Source organism: Pomacea canaliculata, linkage group LG1 (assembly GCF_003073045.1).
Source record: "Pomacea canaliculata isolate SZHN2017 linkage group LG1, ASM307304v1, whole genome shotgun sequence".
Lineage (NCBI taxonomy): Eukaryota > Metazoa > Mollusca > Gastropoda > Architaenioglossa > Ampullariidae > Pomacea > Pomacea canaliculata.
Genome location: NC_037590.1, coordinates 7,578,911 through 7,605,307, shown reverse-complemented (window position 1 = coordinate 7,605,307; position 26,397 = coordinate 7,578,911). Strand labels below are relative to the sequence as shown.

General features: G+C 38.3%; 1 protein-coding gene across 1 annotated transcript in view; it reads right to left on the bottom strand.

Moving 5' to 3' along the window:
• Nucleotides 1-796: 796 nt before the first annotated feature.
• Nucleotides 797-26,397, bottom strand: part of LOC112553661 (protocadherin Fat 4-like) — a 31,951-nt gene continuing 6,350 nt past the window's right edge. Inside the window, exons 6-48 of the mRNA XM_025221022.1 lie at nucleotides 25,579-25,668; nucleotides 25,243-25,362; nucleotides 24,386-24,505; nucleotides 24,131-24,215; nucleotides 23,778-23,899; nucleotides 23,157-23,360; nucleotides 22,062-22,214; nucleotides 21,745-21,912; nucleotides 21,313-21,380; nucleotides 20,879-21,119; nucleotides 20,139-20,396; nucleotides 19,901-19,973; nucleotides 19,045-19,484; nucleotides 18,750-18,888; nucleotides 18,389-18,537; nucleotides 17,763-17,918; nucleotides 17,064-17,228; nucleotides 16,598-16,665; nucleotides 16,011-16,254; nucleotides 15,262-15,498; nucleotides 14,979-15,051; nucleotides 13,795-14,231; nucleotides 13,102-13,240; nucleotides 12,619-12,720; nucleotides 12,041-12,192; nucleotides 11,604-11,733; nucleotides 10,697-10,836; nucleotides 9,427-9,583; nucleotides 8,569-8,798; nucleotides 7,882-7,923; nucleotides 7,433-7,528; nucleotides 7,093-7,182; nucleotides 6,781-6,900; nucleotides 6,151-6,360; nucleotides 5,136-5,240; nucleotides 4,594-4,851; nucleotides 4,207-4,279; nucleotides 3,579-4,015; nucleotides 3,233-3,371; nucleotides 2,718-2,810; nucleotides 2,164-2,315; nucleotides 1,662-1,791; nucleotides 797-1,176 (exon numbers count right to left, since the gene is read on the bottom strand). Coding sequence (XP_025076807.1) covers nucleotides 1,034-1,176; nucleotides 1,662-1,791; nucleotides 2,164-2,315; nucleotides 2,718-2,810; nucleotides 3,233-3,371; nucleotides 3,579-4,015; nucleotides 4,207-4,279; nucleotides 4,594-4,851; nucleotides 5,136-5,240; nucleotides 6,151-6,360; nucleotides 6,781-6,900; nucleotides 7,093-7,182; nucleotides 7,433-7,528; nucleotides 7,882-7,923; nucleotides 8,569-8,798; nucleotides 9,427-9,583; nucleotides 10,697-10,836; nucleotides 11,604-11,733; nucleotides 12,041-12,192; nucleotides 12,619-12,720; nucleotides 13,102-13,240; nucleotides 13,795-14,231; nucleotides 14,979-15,051; nucleotides 15,262-15,498; nucleotides 16,011-16,254; nucleotides 16,598-16,665; nucleotides 17,064-17,228; nucleotides 17,763-17,918; nucleotides 18,389-18,537; nucleotides 18,750-18,888; nucleotides 19,045-19,484; nucleotides 19,901-19,973; nucleotides 20,139-20,396; nucleotides 20,879-21,119; nucleotides 21,313-21,380; nucleotides 21,745-21,912; nucleotides 22,062-22,214; nucleotides 23,157-23,360; nucleotides 23,778-23,899; nucleotides 24,131-24,215; nucleotides 24,386-24,505; nucleotides 25,243-25,362; nucleotides 25,579-25,668 — 6,948 coding nt within the window. The 3' untranslated portion in view covers nucleotides 797-1,033. The remainder of the gene's footprint in view (nucleotides 1,177-1,661; nucleotides 1,792-2,163; nucleotides 2,316-2,717; nucleotides 2,811-3,232; nucleotides 3,372-3,578; nucleotides 4,016-4,206; nucleotides 4,280-4,593; nucleotides 4,852-5,135; nucleotides 5,241-6,150; nucleotides 6,361-6,780; nucleotides 6,901-7,092; nucleotides 7,183-7,432; nucleotides 7,529-7,881; nucleotides 7,924-8,568; nucleotides 8,799-9,426; nucleotides 9,584-10,696; nucleotides 10,837-11,603; nucleotides 11,734-12,040; nucleotides 12,193-12,618; nucleotides 12,721-13,101; nucleotides 13,241-13,794; nucleotides 14,232-14,978; nucleotides 15,052-15,261; nucleotides 15,499-16,010; nucleotides 16,255-16,597; nucleotides 16,666-17,063; nucleotides 17,229-17,762; nucleotides 17,919-18,388; nucleotides 18,538-18,749; nucleotides 18,889-19,044; nucleotides 19,485-19,900; nucleotides 19,974-20,138; nucleotides 20,397-20,878; nucleotides 21,120-21,312; nucleotides 21,381-21,744; nucleotides 21,913-22,061; nucleotides 22,215-23,156; nucleotides 23,361-23,777; nucleotides 23,900-24,130; nucleotides 24,216-24,385; nucleotides 24,506-25,242; nucleotides 25,363-25,578; nucleotides 25,669-26,397) is intronic.

Here is a 26,397-nt window from a genome sequence, read left to right as displayed (position 1 = left end):
GTGTAAAGTAACTGCTAATGACAAAGTTCAGAGGCAGGTATCTTCCATCAAGGTTGTCTGGTGAAAGCAATGTGTACATCAAGGTGTGCAAGCAGTGTGTGACTTACATGTGATGTAAGCAGAAGATAACGGTTGTAACCTCTTCATCCCTCACAGCTACTTTCTCCCCATCCAGTCCAGTCTCTAATTCCGTATGTGGTTAAAGTAAGAAACGCAAATGATAAAAAATTTCCTGAGTCCTAAATGTGGATTTTACTAACTATCGTAAGTAACAGATGTGAATAATATCATACAGAATCAATGTCAAGGTGAGTGATATGTACAGGTAAAGTAGAAAAATGTTAATTTTACAATTGTGCGGAATGGTCCTGTTTCTGCCCGTCGTGGAGATAATTTACTTTAATATTCAAGCTCCGATGTTGAAGATGGTTTAAAATTAGTGGAAAATACTATTTCATGGGATTTTTTAAATGATCGTTAATAATTCTGAGAGAATATTTCTACATCAGCTGTGTTTTTTGTGTGAAAATGTTGGTATGTGTTTATTTTGTACCAAAACAATTTGAAAAAAGAAGTGTATCCAAAATAAATGTAAACAAAATAAAACAATCAAAAAGAAACAAATACAAGGAATAAGAAATAGGAAAACCAAGAGGTGTGTCATCCTGTCCTCTTATCGGTAGAAATTGTCATTACTAGTTTCCTCTCCACCTCTCTCACTCTCTCCAACTAGTATTCACACACAGACACACAGTGCGAGATATCTTCTTTTGTGTTTGAAATCAGACAAAACATATTCTCGTTTTTCAAAAGTTTAATATGGTTAATGTTTATTCAAAGCATGTAAAGAAATGCGAAAAAAGAGTCTCCACAAATAAAAGCTGTATTGTAAACATGTTATTTTTAGGTACATATTCACTGTTGATGACAAATGATAACTCGTGGATTTGAAGAAAGCGAAGTCAAAAGATAAGAGAATGATGCTGTGTCCACACTAGCAGCCTTTCCTTCACTTGTCATTTGACAGAGAAGACTACTCAAAGGCTGGTGACAGGAGAGAACCGCTGAACGTATTCAAGATGGCGTGGGGAGCGCCGGACAGCCGGCTGCTGTGACGTGGTGTGGGCGCCACGTACACGTCATCGCCGTGCGTCACCTGCAGCACGGCAGTCACACCTGCACACACACACAAGCCGACATGCAGCAGCAGCAGTGGTTTATTCGAAGAGAAAAATGTCAACTTAGTCAAATAAAGACGTTACTAAATAGCACAAGCTAAAGAGATTTTATTTATCATATCACATTTGGAGAACCATTTAATCATTCAGATTTTGTAATAAAAGAAGAGGAAACAATAATAGCAAACGGGCTGCTTTTACGTTTTTTATAACAAATATTATGAAACTTTAGTTCCTTTAGGTTACATGTAATAAATTTTAACGAGAACCTAGCCACATTTTCCTAACAGTTTTCCCTTACCTCAGAAAATTGACCAATATTGTAGTAAGAGTGTTTTTTTTAGGTAGTATGTATATATTTATCATAGCTGCTCAATAGCTAGTCAAGTAAGATATAAATATATATTTAGACTTTGAATGTGGTACTAGTGCAGCCTCGGTGGCGATGAACGCTGTGTTCTTCAGGTTCCACGAGACGCTTACCGTCCGCCTTAGAGTCCTCTCCCGCGTGCACCTCGAATGTCCTGACCCTGCTGACCTTGTGGTATAGAGACAGAGACACGCTGCTGTTGCCGGCAGCAAGCACATCAATTCCAAACACGTACTTGCCACTCTAGAAGTAAACAAACAAAAATATAGACAATGTTTCTGCTTAGCTCAACACTGTCTAAAAGTGTTTCCTTTAACAAAAACAAATTTCTGCGAGTTGCAAAGATCGAATGGAAGCAGACAGAATCATGCATGCTGCTTTTAGTTAATAGTTGTAGCAAAAATGAAAATGGATTTCATTCATGTATTACTCAATAATGAATAAAGCAGTCGTTTCGTCAGGTGTTAAATTTCCAGGTATTTTCAGGATATATTTCCTTATTAAACAATAAGTTTTTCATATGATTTATATTTCAATAATTCATGGTGAGATTGAGGGGGAACGAAAGAGTGAAAAAGAAAAGTAGAGTGTAGAAAGAACACTAGTGACACCTACTTGAGGACATGTGAAGATGCCAGTTCTGCTGCTGTAGCCGTTGCCCTCGTTGACAAAAATTCTGTCGTAGACAACTGGTTCAGCCTCTGTCAGTTCTAAGTAGTGCGACAGTCCAGCTGAGAAGGTCACCTTCTGGTCCATATGTTTCATACCTGCAAATGTCATTACATGATCAAAGTTTATTCTGGGTTATAATGTAAGGAGACACTTTTCAAATTTCTCAGGTGCAGTTGACAATAATTTCCCAACTGTCGTCACGAAAGACAAAGGTTTACTTAAAAATGAAATATAATCACATCTTCAATATTTTTCTATTTTGTTACGGACAGTGACTAAAACACAAAGTGAAATGCTGCTTGTTTGATTATTTTAAATTTTAATTGTTTCTAACTAGGTTATTTCGAGAATCTTTAGAATGCTTTCAAACAAGTTTTATCAGTAAATTTGCGTTGAGTTGAGTAAAAGTCAAGCTAGAAGGAAATAAATCCTTTCTCGTCTGACGTCTGTTAGACTTCCCTCGTCAAAGGAGAACAAGAAATGATAAAAGTACTTCCCATGGTTTGAAAAGGGCGAAGTGTCACGAACATCACTCCCTTCGGGCGAGCGGCGACTTCTGCTGAGTGCTCTCACATTAATTATTAAATATGCTGGAAAAATGTAAGCTCATTTCAAACATTACAGTTTGCTAATACTGTTTTTATTACAGCACATTATAGTATAATCTCGTAAATACATATTTTCAATTTGCCTAACTGTAACATTCTCCCTCACGTACTTTCACTCTGTCTTTCTAACTTTTTGTGTCTCTAATATATATATACACTCGCTTATACACCCTATATAGAGACAATATACCCATGGCAGTAAGAGACTACAGAGAATAAATTATATGCCAGCATTTATATAATAAAGATTTCCAACAACACACTAGCATTATTAAAAAAAAACAATCTTTTCCCTCTCCTTTTCTTTCATTTGCCCCATTTTCCTCTTTTTTCTTTTACTGTTTTCAATGTGAAAAGACAACTTCATATAATATCTCAATATCGTGTGAGACAGATGACCATACCTGAGTCTTCCTGAAGTTTTGGGTCTGTAGCGTTGAGATCTTGTACTAGCAAGAGCAGGTTGAGCTGTCTCACCTGAGTTCTGTCCAAAGGTCTCTTCTCGTGTATCATTCCATTGTCAGCGTCAACATCAACCCATTGCTAACACGGGGGAAGAGCGCAGAAAAAAAGATATTTTTCAATTGTTTTGAAAAGGATTTAAATAAGTAGGAAGCGATAAAAGTCTTTTTTAAGATAAATAGACAAAAACATTACCCCAAAGGGAATAGAAGACTACAAAGGTAGAGTAGAGGATGTAGAGTAGACTACAGTAGAGGATGATGATGAGGAGGAAGAGATTCCACTTACCATAAGTTCTTCGCCCTGTAAAAATTCATTTGAGCCAGTCTGCCCGTAGCTGTCCTCCCACAAGATGGAGTATTTTAAATGACTGTTGAGGTCCAAGTCCACAGCACTCATATCGTAGATGTCCCCAAAGGCGCCGTCACTGACGTCAATCGTCACGTGCTTTTCTCTAAACCGAGGAGGCTCATCGTTGATGTCAGAAACATTGATGTACACCGTGCAGTAGCTGTGAAGTGGGTCGGCTGCCTGGTCCCTGGCCATGACGTGGAGCGAGTAGGTGGCGACACTTTCACGGTCCAGCTCGCCTACAACTGTGATGGCTCCAGTCACGTGATCAACAGCCAACTGATCGCGGCCGCCAGTCTCCAGGAAGTAGAACACTTGGTTGTTGGGGGCTGTGCCATCAGCATCATGTGCACGAACCACCATCAGCTGGTAGCCTGGAACAGCAAAACTTCTGATTTGAATAACTATGGGACTAGATAGCAGACGTTATCAATATCATTTTATTTTATGAAAATTTTAATTATTTCATGACTAATAATAATAATAATAAAAAAGTATTTTAGATTAAAATTGAGCAAAACAAAATAGAGATAGATATGTATACAAAGCATAGAAATGTCCATACCTATTCTCACGTTTTCAGGAACAACACTAATATATTCAGATTTCTCAAACTGTGGAGTATTGTCGTTGATATCCTGGAACACAGAAAACAGACCTCATCAAAAATACTACATTGACTTACAAGCTGAAGGACACTTCAACAATCAGTGAACACCTCTGCCATCGCATTTTTCTCACTCACAGTTGTGCTTAAGTGCTACTGAGTTCAGTTCGCACATAAGAAAGTCGATCTGACTTTCAACCCAAATTAGTATTTCTTATCATAGGACTACAGATCAATAATCCAATCAGTTGCCATATATCGATATTTGACAAAGAATGTTATCCAGATAATGAAGTTTGCGAAAAAAATAAATAACAAAGAAACATATGTGGAAGATATTTTTACCAAAAGAATAATGGTAAAAGTACTTGTCGAGCTCAGAGGACTTCGCCCATGATCTCTGATTATTGCTGTGAGACTGATGGCCCCTGGATTGGCAGGACTGAATGAAATGTTATCGAAGTCCAATGGCTGGACGACAGACACGTCACCAGTGAATGGGTCGATGTGAAAATGTCCGGCAAGTCCAGGAGGTTCCGAAGATGATGAGAGGCTGTACATGATGTTGCTGCTCTCTGACCCCGGCTCTATCTCATCTGTAACCTGTGATGTAAGAACAAAATACATAACTACTCATGAAGTGACATTGAGGAAGAATAAAACTTTTAACTATTAGGATCCAGAAAAGAAAAAAAAACCTCCGCGTAATCTTTGTGTAATTAATAGCAGAAACTATAATAGGAAATATTATAAGAAATACTGCAGCAGAATCAATGGTGTGCAAGAACGTATTATAATCATACATTCTAATAGGATTCAGGTATACTCCACAGAAAAAGTAGACCTTATAAGTATGAACGGGCTTTTGTCAAAGGGACGACTCATACCTGTATGTGTAAAGGTCTGTTGAAGGAAACTTCGTTTTCATGCAAGATGGCATCACACTCAGTGCTCCATAGAGAAGGTGGAGGAGTCCCCCAGGTGGAGGAGGACTAAAGTACAGAAGGAAATGACAGTTATCTATTTATCTCACACACGCATGTCTGTGTGTGTGTGTATTTGAGCGTAGTTAAGTCACATTGTTTGTCCGATTCTCACTAAATTCTGAATTCTTTCCTATGTTTCTCGCCATCTCTTGATCGTTTAAGTTCCGACTTTCACCAAAGCCACTTCGCATTGTTTATATCGCCATCTTGAAACGCCGGGCCTCCTTTCCCGCTCTCTTTTGCTCTAAACGAGCTTTCAACCTCAACAAGCTAGGAAAGGGACATCCAGAGTGCAGCAAGTGCCACATTTAACTATCTGGACTCACTATGGCCATGATTGTTAATTACTTAATTGATTATGTTTGACCCACATGATAGCAGATCACAATAGAACAACCAAATCAGAGAAGAACTTTCGACAGGAATGGGCCACGGCGACGCTGTGGCCCGGTTAGTATTCTACATAAACAAAAAATAAACTAAATCATAATTGAAATGAGTATTTAAAACACCCCGATCTAGAGCTTTCCTTCAGGCGGGAAATGCTGCGATGTGGAGGGTTTTGTTATATAAGGAGATGTAGTCATCCTTTTTGTTGTGGAGTGAGTTGTAGTCTTCCGACCTAGTGAGTAGCTGTCCCATCCTTTACAACAATTATCAGATCTGCTACAGAGCTGAGACCATTGCCAGTTTGGGAAGGTTAAGAAACGTACCCTAGGGTGTCTATAACACCATATCGCTCCTTAACTCCGTACAAACTTGAGAAAGTTTGACTTACATGGTGGCTATCAAAATCAGAGAAAACCTTTTCGGCAGAAATAGGCCATGGCGACCCTGGGTGGCAAGGTTAATTTTCTATATTCTATATAAATTTTTAAAAAGTAACTCATAATTGCAATGAGTGCTTAAAACACACCGATGTGGAGCTTTCCGTAAGGTGGGAAGTAGTGGATTCCGAATGGGGCCATGAGGTGCGACTTGTTGTAGTCCACCGGTGAGTAGTTGTCCTGGTCGGTGTGTGAGTAGAGTGAGTAGATGTCCAGCTCGGTGAGCGAGTAGAGAGAGTAGATATCCCGTCCCGTACGACAAATATCAGGTCTGCTGCAGAGCTGAGACCATCGCCATCCTGGGAAGGTAAAGCAATGTACTAGACTGTCTATAGCCCCATATCGCTCCTTAAGCTAAAATTCAAAATGTAACAATCTCAAGATCTGAGCTGCAAGTTCCTTAAAAGAGTTAGAAAGTTTGGTAGCTGTCAAATCAGAGAAGTTCTCTACAGAAATAGGCCATGGTGATGCTGGGTTGCTCGGTTAGAATTTTATAACACCACATCACTCTTTAAGCTAAAATTTAAAATATCACGATGTCAAAACCTTAGACACAAGCTCCGTACAAGCTTTATATAAAACCAACAAAGCAGAAACCATCTCTAAACGAAGATTTCTTCAAAACACTAGCATAGTGCCGTTAACTAAAGTCCATTTGTTTGAACACAATTTTTCAATAAAAGTACACAACAATTAATGAATAGATGTGAGAATCTTACTGTGGCGGTGACAATGTAATAATACGACTTCGTTGTCCGGGAGTACAGTCGTTGGTTCAATGTAACACTTCCAGAGATGGAGTTGATAACAAATATGTCACGGGCATCTGAGTCCACAGGCTGTGGACAGAGAAAGTAGATTACTCATCCGGTCTGAATGAAAAGCTAAATAGAATAAATCGCGAGGCTTACATGATAAACTTTAGTACATGTAATAACATACAGCGTGTCCAATGTCATACCTGGATGCATCTTACTACTATAGTCAACAATAAAAGAATAAATAATGATTTCGACAAGAAAGTTTCTTACAGTCATGCTATAGGTCACCACTCCACCAACTCCTGTGTCTGGGTCTCTTGTGCGGATGTCAGTGAACACCGTCGTCCCCACGGTTGTGTCCTGCAGAGTAGACACGTGACTACATTAATTAATAAAGACTTTTCTTTTATTAGTCTCACACTGAAATGATTTACCCATAACAATTCTATGAACGACAAACTTAAATCGATAGACTGTTCATTTTCCATGGCTGACAAAAATCACACGAGTAAACGTCAAATATGAGCAATTATATAAATGACTTAGTTTCATTATAGTGTTATCCTACTTTTCATTTGCATCACAATACTGCTTGATCGCACAGACGAACCTCGCTCACATCAGCAGTGTACAAACTTCGTTCAAACGTGGGAGGGTTGTCGTTGACGTCCGTGACGTACAACGTGGTCCGAATTTCAAGAACGTCCTGTGAAAACGACGGAAGTGAATTTCTCAAGTTAGTTTTTTAATAGATATTTAAGCAAATATTTTCTGTATGTCAAACGTCTCATTTCTTCATTCCTCTTTCTTTGAAAGGAGAGGGAATTCTTTATTATTACTGTCTTTTATTCTTTCCTTTATTTATATTATTTCTATTTTTTCTCTTTTTTTTTCCTTTTATATTTGTTATTAATTGCGTGGTACTCATGTATAAAAGGTATCAAACACTGTAGAACGATTTTTTTTAAGGTATAAACAAAACTTTCGTATTTCTCAAAAATAATTTTTCTTTATGATGCTCAGCCAAGACTTACTACATCAGACCATTGAGTAACTTACGTCTGCTAAAACGAAGAAATTCAATTGAATTTCATCCAGAGTCTGAAAACAAATTAACAAGAAACATTATTGCAAAACCTTTAGCTATCTAGAAGCACCTCTCCCCTACAAATGTTTAGTGGTCGATGTCGATATTTTAGTCTATGAATAATTTTTGTAAAAAGTAAAGGTAAAAATGATGACAAGTATACCCTTTTAGCGTATCATCTGTGGTATTGTTCAATACACACAATCCACTTCAAGAGAAATGGTTTTGATTTGAATGTTTACTAATGTGTTATCAACTTCAGGTATGTAAAGCACTTCAAACCCGCCTTCGTTGATGGAGAAAGGTGCTCTATAAATAAATATTTTAATACTTGTTTGTGTCCACCGACTCCTATTTGTTCACGTAAAGGAGACTGGATGGTAATGTTAAATTATGTCTAATTAGGGTCATATTTCTTAAGATTAAAAATATTTTACTATAAAATGAATGCCTTTTATTGATAATCATACAGTAATTTCTGGTTATGCGCACAATGATCATCTCCTGTATCTTCTAAAAACTCATCGAACAAATGCCTAAGAAAATTAAGGTTTACAGCCAAGTTTACAGCGCAACATTAATACATGTGACAAAATGATTACTTCAGAATTATTTTAGCTTTAATGTTTTTCTTTCTCACGTATGTTGTGGTTCGTTACCTCTCTGTCCAGAGGGTAGTTGAGTAAGACATTCCACAAACCATCAGGTGCACTGAGTGGCTGGACTGTGACGTAGCTGTTGGGAGCAGTTCCCACGGTAACGGCACGGTGGTTGTCGCTGTAGACAGCCCTGAAGTTGAAGAGGATCGAACCGGGAGGGGTATCCTCGGGGATAAGGTAGGCATGACGAAGGGTTACAATGTCGGGGGGCAATCCTGCCTGCACTGCCACTGTGCCCAGTTCAATAAATAATATTAAAATGGTCAAGTTGTACTGATCTTAATTAACGGTACTATAACAAAGTGAGAAATGCAAGAATAGCAGGAACATTTGGAACTTCCAGTATATGTGTAAACACAGGAAACTGATGGTTAGATGTAATGTGAACTAGTGATGTATTTTCTACTGATGCCTTAGACAAAGCAGTAAGAGTGCGTGCCAGTGCGGTATGGGTGTGTTTATGTGTACTATGACCCACTACTTTGCATTTCAAGAAAGCAAACTTTCTACGCCTATTTAAAATGTTGTTTACATTGCCCAGAAATAGGAATATCAAGCCTTTATTTTAGTGTACGTTAGTGTATGTTAGTGGATGTTAGTGTGTGTGTGTGCATGAAGTAGTGCCTTCGGGGTCTGGAAATCGCCTTATAACTTTGGAAACTAAACGCTTTTCCTTGCGTTCCCCGGTTTGTCCTGGGAAAACGTCTTACTCTCACTTCCTAACTGTGACCCTAGGTGGTTTACGACTATATACAATCAATCCTTTGCCTGTCATACTTTTTCTCTTTACTTACAATCAGTTAAAAACTTATACTAACATTTTTTTAAAAAAAAGAAGCAAACATTGGAAATACTTACATAAGAATATGTTCATTGTCAGATACCACAACAACCCTATGCGCACCATCTCTAGAATGCACGTAGAGCGATTATGTTGTCCAATTGAAAAACGAAAATAAGAAAACTGTTGATAGAGTAACACAGCGTCAACGGTGCACAGGTGTTTGTATATATGTCAGGTTTGTCATACACTCGTATCTACTGCCCACTGATAGGGTGTGCTGTAGTAAGTGTTATCGACGACATCAGGTTATGTATCGAGATCAGGTTATCTACCTTCTTGCAGTGGTGAGGTGTCAGAGGCTACTGACAACAACGTGTACGAATAGTGATATGATAATGAGCAGTTAGTCATTGATTGAGTATTCCGTGGGTCTCTTGTGTGTATTCAAAATAGAGCAGTAAAATCAAAATGCATTCTTCTTTGGGTGTCTTGCCAATGACAGGTTAAAATACCTTTAACAGGACATCATCTCTTATATTGTATTTATTCCTGCAAAATACGCAAGCATCTCTGCAATTTACTTATATATTTTATCACTCGATTAGCCACCTTATCAACAATGCACGGTTAGCGAAATTAAATTTCCACGAGGAATAATTTCCGTTTACTTTTCTTGTTTCTTTACAGTCTCGCACACTTATCCTTCATGGTAACAACGTGGGTACCAGTAGCTCCCATAGTTTATAGATGAGATTCAAGATGTTTTCATTTCATTTTTCCTTTAAGGTGTGCAAAGTAATTAAATGTGTAATATAATGTAGTGTTTTGAATGAGAGGGATTTTTATACAAGTGATATTCAGTAATACATAGTTCGTTTAATGGCAGGCAAAGCGATTTATAAATTAACTTTATTTATATTTTGCTGAGAATTGTTTTTGTTTGTTTTTTAATGAAGGTTCTTTTAATGTCTGCCTTAAAAAAGTGTGATGGCATGACTGTGTGCCAAGCGTTTTGGGTCAGGCTGATGCTGCTGACAGGTGCTTTATGATTGTGATTAATATTATTTTCGGGTCACTTGAGCTTAGACTTGCTGTCCGGTTGACTTAGACTTGCTTCATCTTACATCCAGGTCCAAATTTAGCCAAGTACTTGAAAGAACATACCGAAGAAATTTTGACAAACAAAATTTGTGTAAGCATGAACCTTTCAGTAATTTTATTGAGGACTATACTGGAAATCCAAACGGAAACTCGTGGAAGGGAGGCCAGTACAGAAAACAAGAAAAAAGCCAATATGTCTGTGTAAATGATGTTGTCTGCTGGTCAGCTGACAGTAAGTGGTTACTCGGAGTGTGGTGAGAGGAGGTATCCACTGAATGTGTTCCAGATAGTGTCCGGTGCCCCGAACAGCTGGCTGCTGTGACCGGGTGTGGACATCACGTACACGACATCGCCCTTCGTCAGCTGCAGCACAACTGTCATGCCTGCACGCACACAATCCGACATGCAGCAGCAACATTATTTCGAAACACAAAAATGTTATTGTAATCCAATAAACAAAGTTTCTAACCAAGTTTTGCGTATAAAATTTATTAAAAAAATTGTTTCTTTCACGCTATCCAATGTTTTCTTTTTTAATAACACTTTAGAAGTCATTTTGTTCTTTCTTTGTTTATATTTTACTTGACTGTCGATACTAACAGGAATGTGCGTGTCTGTTGTAAATAAACATAGTCTGCTATCGTCGTTTGGATTTTAAAAATGTAAGAAAATAGAGACAACACCTTCATTAGTGGAAGCAGTACGGTAACTTTTTATCGCTGTATATACTAAACTATGTAGCCTTATTTAACGCGTATGTCTTTTTTCAGTTCTAATATGATAAAGTGTGTATTATAGCTATTTCACTGTCAACTAATAGTATAGACAATAAACTTTAAACTCTGTCTTTTCTTCGGTAGTGTTTAATAACTAATATTTGAAAATTAAATCAACGAAGGATGTACTACTCTGGGTGTATGTCTAATAAGGAGGATGGTAAAATTGGCCAGCAACTAAGGCACATTACGCAAGGCAGCTAACCCTGTAAACAAATGCAACATGCAGAGAAATAAAAGCATGCCCAAGACGAGAGCTGAACCCAGGACAGCCAACCTTCACTGTATTGATGACAGGCGCTAACCGTTGCACCACCGGACCACCCGTGTATCTAAAGTGTCTTTCGCACAGAGAAATAATTTTGTGTGCTTACTGTCCGCCTTAGAGTCCTCTTCCGCATGCACCTCGAGTGTCCTGACCCTGATGAACTTGTGGTACAGCGTCAGCCACACGCTGCTGTTGCGGGGAGCGAACGTGTGGACCTCAAACATAAACTCACCGGTCTGGTTAAAATAAAGATAAAGAGTAACTTATGGTACAGACTGAGAAACTACGTACTTCTAAAAGAAATGTTAGATACAATAAAAATAAATTGAAAGCAGCCTGCTTCTTGGATATCTAGTAAACAATTTTCAAACAGTTCTTATATCTTTTATGATTGAACAAACAAGTCTCTAATGAGTTTTTTTCATTCGATCTTTTTATTATTTCGTCATAGAGGAGGAGCAAACTTATATCTGTCTTATAATTTTGTTACTCCAGGATAATGTCAAGAGAATGAAAGATATGAGAAAAAATAGGAAAACACACCTGCGGACAGGTAAAGGTGCCAGTTTTGTTGCTGTACCCGCTGCCATCATTGATGAAAACGGTGTCGTACACAACTTGCCGGTCTTTTGATATCTGTTGGTTGTGAGTCAGACCAGCTGAGAAAGTTACCTCTGCATTCCATTCCTTACCACCTGTACATGTCATTTCAATGATTATGCTTAAGTTTCTTCGTATATCGATAGTCTGAAATGATTTTAGGAGATTTTTGAAAACGCAGCTCTAAGAGAAAATGGATGAGAATTTTCTGATCGCCAAGTGACAGTAATTCTCGCATAACAAAAGCTGTTGTAGCAAAAGAACGAAGTTATTCATAATAAGATTTTACTTTTTGCATCCTTTGATTTTCTGTTATAACACAATTATCTGTAGACTGGTGGACGACTTGACCTCAACCGGTTTTATTAATTTTTTGCCATTTATTTTATTCGTAGAATTAATGAAAATAAAGTTTTTCAAGGATACTTCTAAGACTTTGCGGTTAGAAACCGTTTCTTTAATAGGCAGGTCAGTCTCCACTCTATTCATCTTTACTGTCGAATGACTAACGATTGACCTCCCTTGTTTTGAGATGTGTAAGGTGTCGCTGGTATTGCTCAGCTCCGCCGACCGTACAGATCGCTTTGTTGCGTTTCTCCCTCCAAAGATAACCCTCAGAATGGCTGGGAAAAATGTTAGCTGTTTCAAGCATCTTAGACTGCTCATTCATTTGACGAAGAGATCAGAAAAGTACTATTTCATCACTAAAATCTTATTATAATACAATTATGATACACTACAGATTTATGTGACAATAAGTTATATCTATCTACATGCAATTTTGTAAGAAATGTAATCTTGGTGCTTTCATTGTAGAGAAACACATCGCTGAGTGTTGCTTTTGACTTAAAATGCATCCACTTTAGAAGCTCCATCGGTGTTTCTAGGAAGTATATTTGTACATTGCCCTAAGTAAATAGTTACATACAATAAAAACAAAAAGATGGGTTGCGAAGTCTATAAAAATATATTTCAATACTTTCTCCAACGAGAGCATGCCATACCAGTATCATTCTGAGGTTTGGGATTGAAGGCGTTGAGATCTTGTACTAGTATGGTCAGGAAAAACTTTACCACCTTACTGCTGTCAAATTGCCTTTTTTCATTTATTGTACCGAACTCCGTGTCAATGTCGATCCAGTTCTAGAAAATATATAAAAAGAAACAGATTGCCTTAGTATTGTTTGTCTTCTTTAGCATAAACATTTATTTTGCACATCGGTTTAAGAAATAGGTGATAAAATATTTGGTATTCGTTCAGATGAATTTGGACTAATGAACACAAGAAGAAGAAAAGAAAGAAAGAAAAAAAAAGAAACAAGGAGAAAAACAATACAACAAGAGCAACAACAGCAAGATTAAGAAGATACTTCAATTTCTTGATATTAAGGAGATGATGACAAGGATGATTGTTTATGTCTGTCTATTATTTTTACACACTTTTATTTAATCCACTATGTATATTTGTCTGAGAATTGTGTGAGGGGCAATCTTGGAACCTGGAACGCTCTAAGGTCCCTCTCACTTTTATGTATTACAAAATCCAGAGGCATAAAGAAAAAAAAAATAGTTTACCCTTTTAGTGTTTCAAATAAAAAATGATTGCTCATATATTCTGGAAAAGAGTAGAAGATAAAAGCGAGAAGTGAGATGGACAACAACATAGTGCCTGTGTGAGTTAAGGTTTCGTTTCTTACGGCGAGTTGATCACCGGGAAGAACTGCGAGTGAGGAAGACAGTGCGTAGCTTTCATTCCACACAATGGAGTATAGTAAGTGACTGTCAAGATCCCGGTCCACAGCACTCATGGTGTAAACAGCACCAAAGACGCCATCACTGATTTGGACCAAGACGTGTTTTTCTCGAAACTGTGGCAGTTCGTCGTTGATGTCAGAAAGGTCGATGTACACGTCACAGTAGCTCACTGAAGGGGGCGTTCCTTCATCCGATGCCATGATTCTCAACGTGTAGTTGGCAACAGTCTCGCGGTCTAACTTGCCCACAACCTTGATTTCTCCGGACCTGTGGCCGACCTGAAAGCTGTCATGGTCTCCCTCTTCTATAGAGTAGAAGACTTGATTGTTGGGGGCGCTGCCATCGGCGTCGTGTGCATGGACCAGAAGCAGCGTGTAGCCTGGTGACAAACATGGCGTGATTCACGTGAACACTTCACGTTACAGATAAGTGTAGCTTTCCTAGACCATAGCAGTAGCAACTTTTCCCACAGTCCTCTTGTAGGCTTCAAGAGACAACACGATGTAAATTTTCTGTGCTTTTGTATTGCTCTGATGCATTTGTCAATAATAAAGAGTTTAAAATTATATAGATTTTAGACATAACAAAGTGCTATTTCACCTTGTTATTCGACTTTTACTACAGTAAAACCTCGATTTTACTTTTCTCAAAGGACCACCAAAAATAAGAGTTCAATGGAGAAAAACGTTATATCAAGGACACTTTTATTTGTTTCAGAATACATCCAAACTTGGAGAAAGTATGATAGGCGCCGCATATCACAATCCTGTCTCATCCCGTCTAAATATATTACGTTGTAAAAGTGGAACGGTTGACCAGCAACGTTCTTCTCGTTTGCATACATCGTTTGCAGTACTTGATTTCCCCAATGGAGATGAAGTCATCCAAGGTAGCCTGTCATGTGCCTTGAGCTCGTGTTTGCAACATAACCTTTTCCACACGCTGCAAGTGTCCCAACATGTCGCCGCCCCCAGGTGCGCTGAAGGCAAACCTCCGTAACGTTTCCAGCGCTATTGGGACTTTGGACACTGCGCGCTAGTGTGTTGAGTGGAACAAAACCTGTTTTACACGTGTAAACAAGTCAGTAAACGAGTACAGAATATTCACAAAATTATAATGAACATACCGTTTGCAGCATCTTCAGCAACCGATAAATGATACGTAGTATTGTCGAACTGTGGAGAGTTGTCGTTGACATCCTGAAACATGGTAAAGCAGTAATGTAAGACTTATTCAGGAATTATTTTTGTGTCGTTATGTGTTTGCTTGTTTTGTGTGTGCGTGCGTGACTGCGTTAGGGCACTTGGGCGGTAAATTGCTACGCTCACCTCTTTATTGCCTAATCACGTTCATCGTTGTTTGAACATGTATGATCAACATCGAACCTCCTGATGAAACTACCTCCTTACCTTGACGGTGACGACGACAGAGACGTTGGTACTTAGAGAAGGTGAGCCGAGGTCTCGAGCGCCTACTAGCAGAGTCACTCTACCTGTTGTCTTGTCAGGTAAAGACTCGTAATCCAAAGGCGAGACTAAGCTAAGCTGTCCAGTAGACTTGTCCACCGTGAAGTTTTGATGTAAAGTTGAAGTGTTAAAAATGAAATATTCTATCTCCTTATTGACTCCAGCATCAGCATCAGTGGCCTTTAGAAATACAACGAAAACATGTGATATTAATGCAGACCTCTGGGTAAAAGTAGGACTGGGTCTTCATCGTCTTCTAAAGCCACGTGTTACTAGTTGTTGCATAAAACAGTTGATAGGATACTAGCCAACCAGACCAAAAACTGTACCTTACGTATCTCTATAAAATATTATTTTCAAAGGATTAATAAAGACGGATAAAGATTAATAAAACATAATCCCGTGATCCCGGTTCCCATTCTGATACTTTACCTTCAGGACAGTCATAGATATTACCTTGTAAATCCGTGTAAATATGCATAAGAATCAACACAGATAATAAATTTGCAAATTTGTTTTCGGTAGTTACACTAAATTATATACTTTTGTAGTGTTTATATAATTTATTAAATGCAATGGCTTGCTAAAATAATCTTTCTCTTTATTTTTACAATTTATTTGTTTATGTATTGGTCTGGGAAATATCAAAGAAAGTATCCTTTAGACTACCACATAACTGGTTTCCCACTCACTTTCACTGCTATCGGGGTGTCGAAGGAAGTCGTGTTTTCAGTAACGAAGGCCGAGTACTCGGGTTTCTCAAATATCGGAGGGTTATCGTTGATGTCGGTGATGACGACGTTAAGGGTGGCAGTGTCGCGCCTTCCACCACCATCCGTAGCCTCGACTGCCAGGCTGTAGGCTTGTCTCTTCTCGTAGTCAAGGCCGTTGTCCTGGGCAACCGTCACGACCCCTGAGCTGCTGTCAACGAGGAATCTGCAGACATGCGCAGTGCGTGTGACTCGCAGCGTGACGAGTGACTTTGCTGATCTTTAAATTCATCCACAAACCGTTTATCTTTTTACAATCATATCAACATTCTCCATTTACTTGTCTTTACTGTCTCCATTCGTTTCTTTTTTTCGACATTTACCGTATTTAGCTTTAATCGATGTTTACAAATATATATCGTACTAAAGTACTTCAGAACAATAAAACAGTTTTGGTATTAAACACGAATCCCATTAGTACTTTATGAATGTCACCGCTAGATCATCTGTCTTTGCTTACAAAGTTGTTTGAATACTGGCTGTAGTTATCACATCGTCTGATTACTTACAAACTGTTGGAGTCTGGCAGTGAGTAGGTGACTGTGTTAAACTTCAGACTTCCATCTTTATCAACAGCCTGTCAGAAACAACACGTATCTTCTATAAAAGATTTTCGCTTCCATTTCAGGACAATGCATAAACACTGTTCCAATCTTGTTCTTATTTACAGTAAAGTCCACATTTCTTCTTTTTTTCTGGTAGTTGAAATTTACGGCAACGAACAGCCCTAACATGCCATCGTAATAAAGAATCCTAATGTCGGTTACTTCTGTAAAATACAACCGCAGATTTGGGCTAAACTATCAGTTTTTTCAGTAGTTCTAATAATAAAGATTCGAGTTAGAATAAGAATGATAATGAAAATAACTTATTGAATGAACTGTCTCTTGTCCTTATTTCTGCTGTTGTCTCAGTTTTGATCGTTTGGCAGTTACTGCAATGTAGTCTGTGTAGTACAGGTGATAAGTGCATTACGTGAACAGTGGAGATGGATATTCCGTGGGAGGTGTTCTCTGGAATGGAGACGTTGTAGGAATGTTTGTCGAAGACAGGACTGTTGTCGTTCTCGTCCTGTATGGTCACGTGTACCATCAAGCTGTCTTGTCGTTTTTCAGCCGTCAGCGTCTCCATGGCCGTTATCTGAAAACAATTAAGCCTTTCAAAGGATAATGTTTACAGCGATATTTTAATTAAGCTTGCTATTTTTGCTTAAAATCATTTTAAAAACTTGTGTCTTTGTTTGTAAATGTTTAAGTGTTTCCTGCAAAATAGGTTTCATCGGTAAAATTATGGATGAATTAAAAAAAATTTCAGCTCAAAAAAGGCACAAACATTTATATATACTATTTTATCCAAATTATAGTTTTTATATATATATATACCATCTTTTTTTTACCAACTGATGAAGCATGTACAGCACTTTTTTAAATGCACGGATTTTGCATTGTGACTAGCGTTTTTCTCTGTGTACTCTTTTTTGTGAATGCCACAAGGATAGCTGATTACTAAAGGGGGGTAACCTGTGAAGGAAAGATGTTCGATTTTGCCTCATATACGCCAGAATTGTCAATCTTAATCTGCTTTATCACATCAGTTTAGTAAATAGCACAAAATAATGCAACCAAACTCGATAAAAGTCAGTATCCTAATTTTTTAAGTGCACTTTAATCTTACTTTGAGGTCTAGAGTTTGCCGCGTCTCATAGTCCAGGACGGTGTTGTTTTTCACTCGAATAATGACATCGGCAGACGACTGCACCTCCACAGGGTACACCTCAAAGTATGGTGCGAACGGCCCTTCGAGAGTCAGTTTAAACTGACTATTTTCATTCTGTCAAATGTAAGTAATGAGCAGTGTAAAAAATGATAAAACTCTTGACAATTAATCCAGTATTATACAATTAGATAAATGATAATATGATATGAACTGCGAGAAGCAGTTAGTCCTTGCACTGTTCTTCACTTTATATTTTTGTTTATATTTTGTGATTTTGTTCTACATCTTTGTTACTTTCTTGTTAACTTGTTCTAAATCTTTGTTCATATTTGCTGATCATGTTTAGCGCAAAGAGTTCACCTTTGGCTGAGATATTGCGCTTTATATATTGCCCCTTATTATTATTAATAATATTATAATTATTAGTACTAAGTTCATGGTAGCCCTTTAGAGTATTCAACTCCTCAACATTAACATTGTATTAATAACTTACATTGAATAATTTTGAAGTTTCAAATTTAAATATTACATTGCAATACACATTGTCCGTAGGAATAGTTTCCTGATTTCACTGTTAGCCTCACCTCATCGAGATCAGCAACATGAATGGAACCAGTCAAGAGAAGCGCCATGCCCTCCACACTGTTTTCTGTGACACTCGCCGTCACCGACCCACTGGGACTAAAGCGAGGTGGATTGTTGTTGATGTCGATTATGTTTATCTTCACAAATCCTTGAAAATAAATACATAATAAAGAATCCGTGCTAGCTTTGCAATATTTAGTATTGCCCCATGAAGAGGAAAGAGAGAGATTTCAGAGTTCGCCTTTCGTATTTTACATTGTTACCGTTTAGAAACCAGTCACAGAAACGCAAGTGTTCGAAAGATTTGAACACAAATTAAAACATATATACTATTTTAAAAATAAAATATTCTATCTCTACCTTTTGCGGACTGAGGTTTGTTCTGTTCGGCTTTGATGTCCTCTACTTGTATCGCCAAAGTGAACATTCTCGTCGCTGTTTTGTTTAGCGGTTTAAGAGCCATCAGTGCTCCAGTATTGTTATTTATTCCAATCCATTGCTTTACGAAGAAACGAAAAACGTCATAAAGTGAAAGTTACATAAAATTGTATTATAAACCATAACAACATAAATACTCGTATGCGTCGTAAATGATCTGTAGTTTTACAGGTTTTACAGCATTACTTATTCTACTTACATAAGTACGAGCACTTACGTTCAAGACCTGAGGATCCAAACTAGTGTAGATGCCGGACTGTCCAGTACTTTCAGTCCACAGGATGGAGTATCGGAGCTGGCTGTTCAGATCCGGGTCTGTAGCTGTCATGACGTAGAGTTGACCGGATGCAGTTTCGTTGACGTCAATCGTGACGTCACTCCGATCGCCAAACGTCGGCTTTTCGTCGTTAACGTCCGAGAGTGTGATGTTGACAGTACAATTAGAGGACTTTGGGTTCTCTGCCTGGTCCCTGGTGACGATGGTCAGTAGATAACTTGATGTTTTTTCGCGATCCAAGGGACCTGAAACCTTTATCGCTCCGGTCGTGGCGTTAATCCGAAACCGATCCTGAGCGCCGCTTTCAATGAAGTACGACACCAGGTTGTTGGGGGCGCTGCCATCAGCATCAGATGCGTGGACAGTCGTGACGACGGAACCTGACAGAAATTTATAGGTTTTTACTGATTGGAAGCAAAGAACATTAAAACTAATTGAAGAGGTAGTGCAAATAACAGCTAAACCCATTGTTTGTCATAGAATAAAATTCCCTGTATAATTCCAGCTTATTTGTTAATAAGAATATCTGAACAATAATGAAAAAATGATATTATGTATTCTAATATAGTCAAAATACCGTTTTGTAGATAACATTTCTCTTACAATGTTGCGGCCTTAAGTGCCTCGAGAAGTCACAAGGACTAAATTAATTCTCTTACAAAAACGAAAGTATCTTTTTACAACCATGGTACGAAGAATTTAAACAATAACAAATATCTGTATTAAATTACACTTAACGAGAAAAACCAAAAGGATCAAAGATCCCCTGCGAGATCAGCAATAGGAGCACACATACCTAGAGAAGCATCTTCTTTAATTATTTGCGAGTATGATGACTGTGTGAAGTTTGGAGCGTTGTCGTTGATGTCCTACACAGACAAATAAACAGTCACCTATTCTGCTCTTGTATGACAGGAAGCTATGACTTCTTACAGCAAAATAAGGGAATGTATAATCATAAATTTATAGGTGGTAAAGCAATACATTCAGTCAGTAATTATAAAATATTTACACGATATATCTAGACTTCTTACCAAAAGAGTGATGGTGACGTGTACTGTGGAGTTTAGAGGCGGCTGTCCCTGATCTGTGGTTACTGCTGTGAGAGTGATGGTCCCTGGCTGTCCAGCAAGGAATGAGACAGATTCATAGTCCAGTGGGCGGACAACTGTAACCTCACCAGTCAGTGGGTCAATGTGAAAATTACCAGCTTGGTTATCAGGAGATGAATTCGGTGACAGCGTGTATGTAATGTTGCTGTTCTGTGTTCCAGGTTTATCATCATCTGACGCCTATAACAGAAGAAACACGTGACACTCAAATATCTTGTGACATCAACTTTCTATGGACTCCGTGCTAATGACCCTTACCTTCTTTACATTAATGGCTACAGGAGCAGGCAGTGGTCTTTTTATTTCGCTACCTCTGTCGATTTTGTTGTCATTGATCTTTATTAGATAGTGTATTTTCTTTTTGGACAATGAAGCCTTGTATGGAGGAAGTTACCAGCTTGCTCTCAGAGAAACTCTCAGCGTCTCATACGGACGCCGGTTGTCCTACGCATGTAGTGGGAATATGTTGTCAGATGCCGTACATAGAGAACTGCTTGACAGGCCAGTTGGTAGGCTACTTGATGCCATTGTGAAAATACGTACATTTATTGTCCGTGCGAAAATTCGGCGAGATATATGATGAAAGCAGTTGTGTTTCCTCGGGATGAAAGCTACCAGTAGGAAAGGAGACTATTGAGTAATTTATTTAACACGATTCTTACCTCCAGACGTAAAGGTCTGGTAAAAGTGGTGCTATCTTCAGTCAAGATGGCGTCGTACTGAGTTCTCTTGAAATTAGGTTTGTTGTCGTTTAAGTCTTCAATAGTTATTGTCAGTGACGTGCTGTTGATGAGTCCTCCGCCATCTTGTGCCTGCACGAGCAAATTGTAGGTGTCCTTCTTCTCGCGGTCAGTGGCTTGTGAAGCAACGGTCACAACACCGGTATTGGGGTCGATTCGAAACCTTTCCAACATTAAAGAGAATCACTTGTATTAAACTTTAATAGAGTGGTTTCATAGCAGGTTAAGACATATATTTTATCATTTGTATAAAGATAGTTTAAGAAATGACAATGACATAAAAATTTCAAAGCCAGTATTATGAATCCAATACAAAAGAACTACAGGAAATGATAAAACAAGCAATACACACGTACATTCCCTGGTGGTTCTGAAGAGAGTAGGTTATCCTTCCATCACTTCCACCTTTATCTCTGTCAAAGGCCTTTAAAACGATCCACAAAGACAATCATTAGAGGAGCCCTTTGCGCTTTATACGAATATTTTGTAGACAACACCTGCATTTTACTAATAAAAAAGTGAATTGAAACAGACTATGAGAATCCATTCAAGCGCGTTTGACTTACTACAATGATCTCATGTCATAAGTAAATGTCAAAGGGTTTGTATAGTTTCGATGTGTACGTTTGTGAGTGGACGGAAAGCTGAGTATATTTGTGCCAGAATGAGTGGATTTGTGCATTCATTTCCCCTTTAACAGTAAAATATAGCCTGAGTACTTTATCAGTTTAGACGTAACAAACAAACATCTGGAAAATTCAATCGCCTGAACGAGGCGCTAAGCATACCGAGGCGTTGACCACCACGAGTCCCACAGGACTTCCTTCTGGCACAGAGGCCTTGATGTCCACTGCGATGAACTCTGGTGTGAACTCGTTCACGGGCTGGATGTTCACTGTCACTGTGGCAGACGCTGAATTCGTAGGACCTTTAGTTGAGTTGTCCCTCGCAACGATCTGGAAGAGTTACCTTTCTGTGAGCACTGGTCGTTAGTAAGGCAGATGCTTACAGACAATAATGTGAGGTACATCAATGCAGTGTTTCATTTAATAACTTTTTTTCAAACTGCAGATAACACAAGAGTTGGAATAGACTTTAAACTTACCGTAAAACTAAGTGTATCAGACTTTTCGTAGTCTAGCAATGCTGGGTTCTTAACCCGGATGAAAACTGGACCGTTAGACTGTATGTGGGTCTGTTCCAGGTCAAAGGTATCTCCTGACTGTATCAGTGATATCGTCAGAAGACTATTAGTGCCCTGGAAAAAGCAGAAATCGTAATAGACGACGAACATTCAAAAACGTTATGTGCAATTCCTAAACAATTCTATCATAGCAAGAATTCTGTCGTTACACCTGCCTACTGCAATGCTTCATTAACTTATGGTCGATGATCACCCATAGGTTGGAAACTTCACAAAGCAAACATATTTAATTGCGAGTCTTTGTTTTCTTGGCAATATTTGAACTGTTTAGTCTTTTCCGAGTGAAACCTTTCTCTATCCTACAAGCCCACTTGCCAAGGCCACTGCCTTGCGATTAATCTAGGGAGCGACAAAGACTGAGGGAGTAAGCATATAGAGGAAAGTCTGATCATGTCGGGGTTCAAGACTTACAATCGCAATCAAGGAGACCCACTGTTTGAAGAAAAGTCTCAGAGGAGAGGTAGGTGCCATCAGGTGTATAAGCCAAAAGAAAGGACTCAGGAATAATTGACGCAGATAAGACATGAGGATCAAAGTAACAACGATCACTCTCTCTACCAATAAAACTAATGAGAAGAAACTGCCACTGGTACACGTAATGTCCGTACCTGAAACCAATGTAGCAAAGTGAATGAAATCACCTATTAGGCCAAAAGATACTAAAAGGACATTGTGGGACTGGTAGAGATCAGATGATCATTTATGAGGAGACAGCTAATGACGAAGAATACATTGGCAAAGGTTTCTAACGACGTTCCCCACTGGAACCAATGTATAATTTTGTCACCATTCTTAAATAATAAAAAATAACAAAGAATGAAAAATGCTTGCGACTGTGTTTAAGAGCATTACAGAAGCTAAATCTGGAGTAAGCAGAGAAAAAGGGTTGTAATCCTTTCGTGTGCAGACTATACAAACCATTAATAAAATGTAGTAAACTATTATCAAACAAACCTTATTCAAAGTACTGAAAAAGTTTTCAAGAACTAAACGTACCTGATCTTTGTCTGACACCATGATCTGTCCATTAGACGGTAGGGTCAATGACACACCCGCCGGCGAGTTTTCTTTGATCATCGCTGTGAAAGAAGGACTAGAGAACTGGGGAGCATTGTCGTTGAGATCTTGAACCGTGATGGTCACCGTCGTTGTGGCAGTCGTGTTTCCCAACTGTGGAGGGTGCGTGTCTATCTCAGTAGCCTGCAGCATCGCCAGTAAGGAGGCATCAAGTGTTTTACTCCTTTTATTTTTTCATTCCTTTTTTCCTAAATTTCCCCAGTCGCATTTCTTCAATAATTTGGATAGTTGTTTTCACATTCTTTGAGTTTTTTCTATAGCTTTCGTTTGTCAATACATCGTAAAAAAAAGTAGACTTCTGAGGACTAGTCTTTATCTCAAGGTGATGTATTCAATTTTACTGACTTATTTTAATCAGCATACAGTTTAATTTACTTGTACATGTAGTTATTCAAATGTATGGTGCCTCTTTTACAAATATAAGATAAATGAAGTTTTTTTTAGAGCATTTTCTTTACTATTTAGAAAAGATGCCGGCTAGATTATCAACAACCAACTTTGTTCGCCTTCACCTGCTGGACATGAAGTATGAAGGTTTACCTGCACAGTTACACTGCATACACCGTTGACATCAGTTAACGGCGTCGAGTCTCGGTCAAGCTGAGTGTTTCCTACTGACAGAGCTCCTGTCATGTTGAGTTGAAACAGGCCTACACATGACTCTGAATAAAGACAAAATACAAAGAAATTATGATTATTTTTTGATCGAGGGAAACTATTCAGGGTTATCTTTTTCTCCGTCTGTCGTCGATATATAGAACCAACCTTGACAATGATGTAAACGTGCAATTATATCAACGACTCTGTTTGTCTACCTGCTATCCTGTCATTAACTTACTCTTTTAATTTCATTAAGAAGTGTACAAATATAACAAATACTCATGGTTTTGTACCTGCCGTGATGCTGTATTTCACGGCGTTGGATATTGCAGGGAACCTGTCTCCATCCTCCGCCTTAATTTGTAGTAAGTCTGTGTGCTGAGAAAAGAAACATTACTTCTGATTACATGGACAACAATATGTGAGCGATCAGTGGACTTAGCCCACTTTATCATACTCCTTCACTTTCTCTCCACTTGAGATTCTTAAATGACAAGATACTTGATATTGTTTGAGAGGCTGGGCATGTCATCAGCAAGTAAACATACCGCTTTGGTGTCTTCATCGACGGAGACAGTGTAAGGCAGGCCAGTGAAGAAAGGAGGAGTGTCCTGAACGTCCAGCACCGTGAAGATGAGATCTGCTGTGGAGTTGAGGCCGCCACCGTCCTGTGGAGGAGGGACTTGTGGTTATTTTCCCGTGTTCTTGGCTTAATTTTGTCTATTTTCTAAATCTTATGGAATAACATGTGGTATATAAGTATAAGGAGAACGCGTTCCCAACAGTGATATTTTTAATGTCGGAAACGTTAGTGGCTAATTATGTAATTAATTCTAGTCGTACAAAACAAACAGTTATATAATTATATATAAAGCAGTCAAATGAAAGGTACCGTAGGCCGGTCCTGTACCGCTACGTTTTATTTAAATGCCTATCCTAATAAGAAAAAAGGGGTAAAAACCAAACTAAAGATAAAGAAGACTTAAAGTTTTCTAGATATACAAAAACAATCTAAAGAAGTTTTATAACCGAGAATAGAAAAAAGATTCTTCTCGATGAATATTTTTTAACAAGTAGCTTGGTGTTGCTCGCAGAAAGTTAAAGATAAGCTAAAGTGTACAAAGCAAGCTGAAAGATCTTCTGTAAAATAAGAAACTGGCGAAAGACTAAACAAAATAAATTGTCGATTACAGCTCTGACATCAAAAGATATAGTAAACAAAATGATTATGGAAAGACGATGCTTCAATCGCAGAATTATATGGACTGACTGTAGTTAGTTAAAGACTACCTGCTGTAAGCACTAAAAATTGAAAATAGATAATGAAATATGAAAATTAGTTTTTGAAAAATAAAAGCCATTTAATGTTTCATCGTGTTTATTTGTCTGGCTGAGAGCATCTTACTGTTGCTGTGACGATGTAATGGTAAAGGTTGATTTTCTCGAAGTCCAGTGGTCCAGTCAGATGAACACTTCCAGTGATGGAGTCCATGGTAAATGTGTTCTGGGAGCTTGATCCTACATACTAAGCACAGAGATACACACTCACAGGCATGCAAAATAATGTGTACGGACCACACAATATTTAGATAATAATAGAAAGGGATAATATTAACAATAGACTTTAAAATCAGTGTCTATACCTTTATGCTTTATTAAAGGAATAATAAACAACAACAATAATAATAACAACATTAATAATAAAAATAATAATATCAAATTATAACTGTACGATCCTTACAGTCATGTTGTATGATACTGTTTTGCCTATGCCGTCGTCCGGGTCTGTAGTTTTGATGCCAGTGAAGACAGTTGTCCCCACACGCGTGCTCTGCAGAATGAAGATAGACTGAACACATGAACCAACAGACCTCGCTACCTAATCAAACACATGCACCAGCTGCCAACGGGAACCTTGTCATGTCTGCCTCTTCAACAAACCTTCACCTCAATTGTTTTACCTTCTGCTATTCTGTCCAAACTAAAAACATCCACAAAACCTCTACCTTAACCTAAAGACTACATTTAAAGCTCAAAACTTAACTAATCCTAAAGCTATGTTACAGATACGTCTTTAGCTAATACGTTAACAAAGAAACAAAAAAAGCTCTCCGGAATAATAAAAAAAGTATTTCAATAGAGGATAGCAAACCTACAACCATTTCATTAAAAACCACTTACCATTAGCCGCAATGCTTTCGCTTGTTTAACTAAAATCCGTTACGAATCAATCTGTTTGAATTGCAATTTCGTTGGACACCGTTAAAGGACAAATTAACATACGATGTACCCATGCGCGGCAGACTTGAGTATAGAAGAATTGCAAACCGAGTGAATGCTGGCACAAAGTAATGGTCAGGCGAAAAATACCTTTAGTGGTTCTTTTTAATTAACACATTTGGTTGATATTTGTAACTTTTGCTTTGTTGATGTTTGGATTCCAGCTGGTAGGTGAAGTTAAGAGAATCTCAGCAAGGTAGATTTTAAAAAGACATCCACCCGGATAAACAAGAGTCCTTACTGCGCAATCCAAGTAGTGTGGATTTAGAAGGTCAACCGA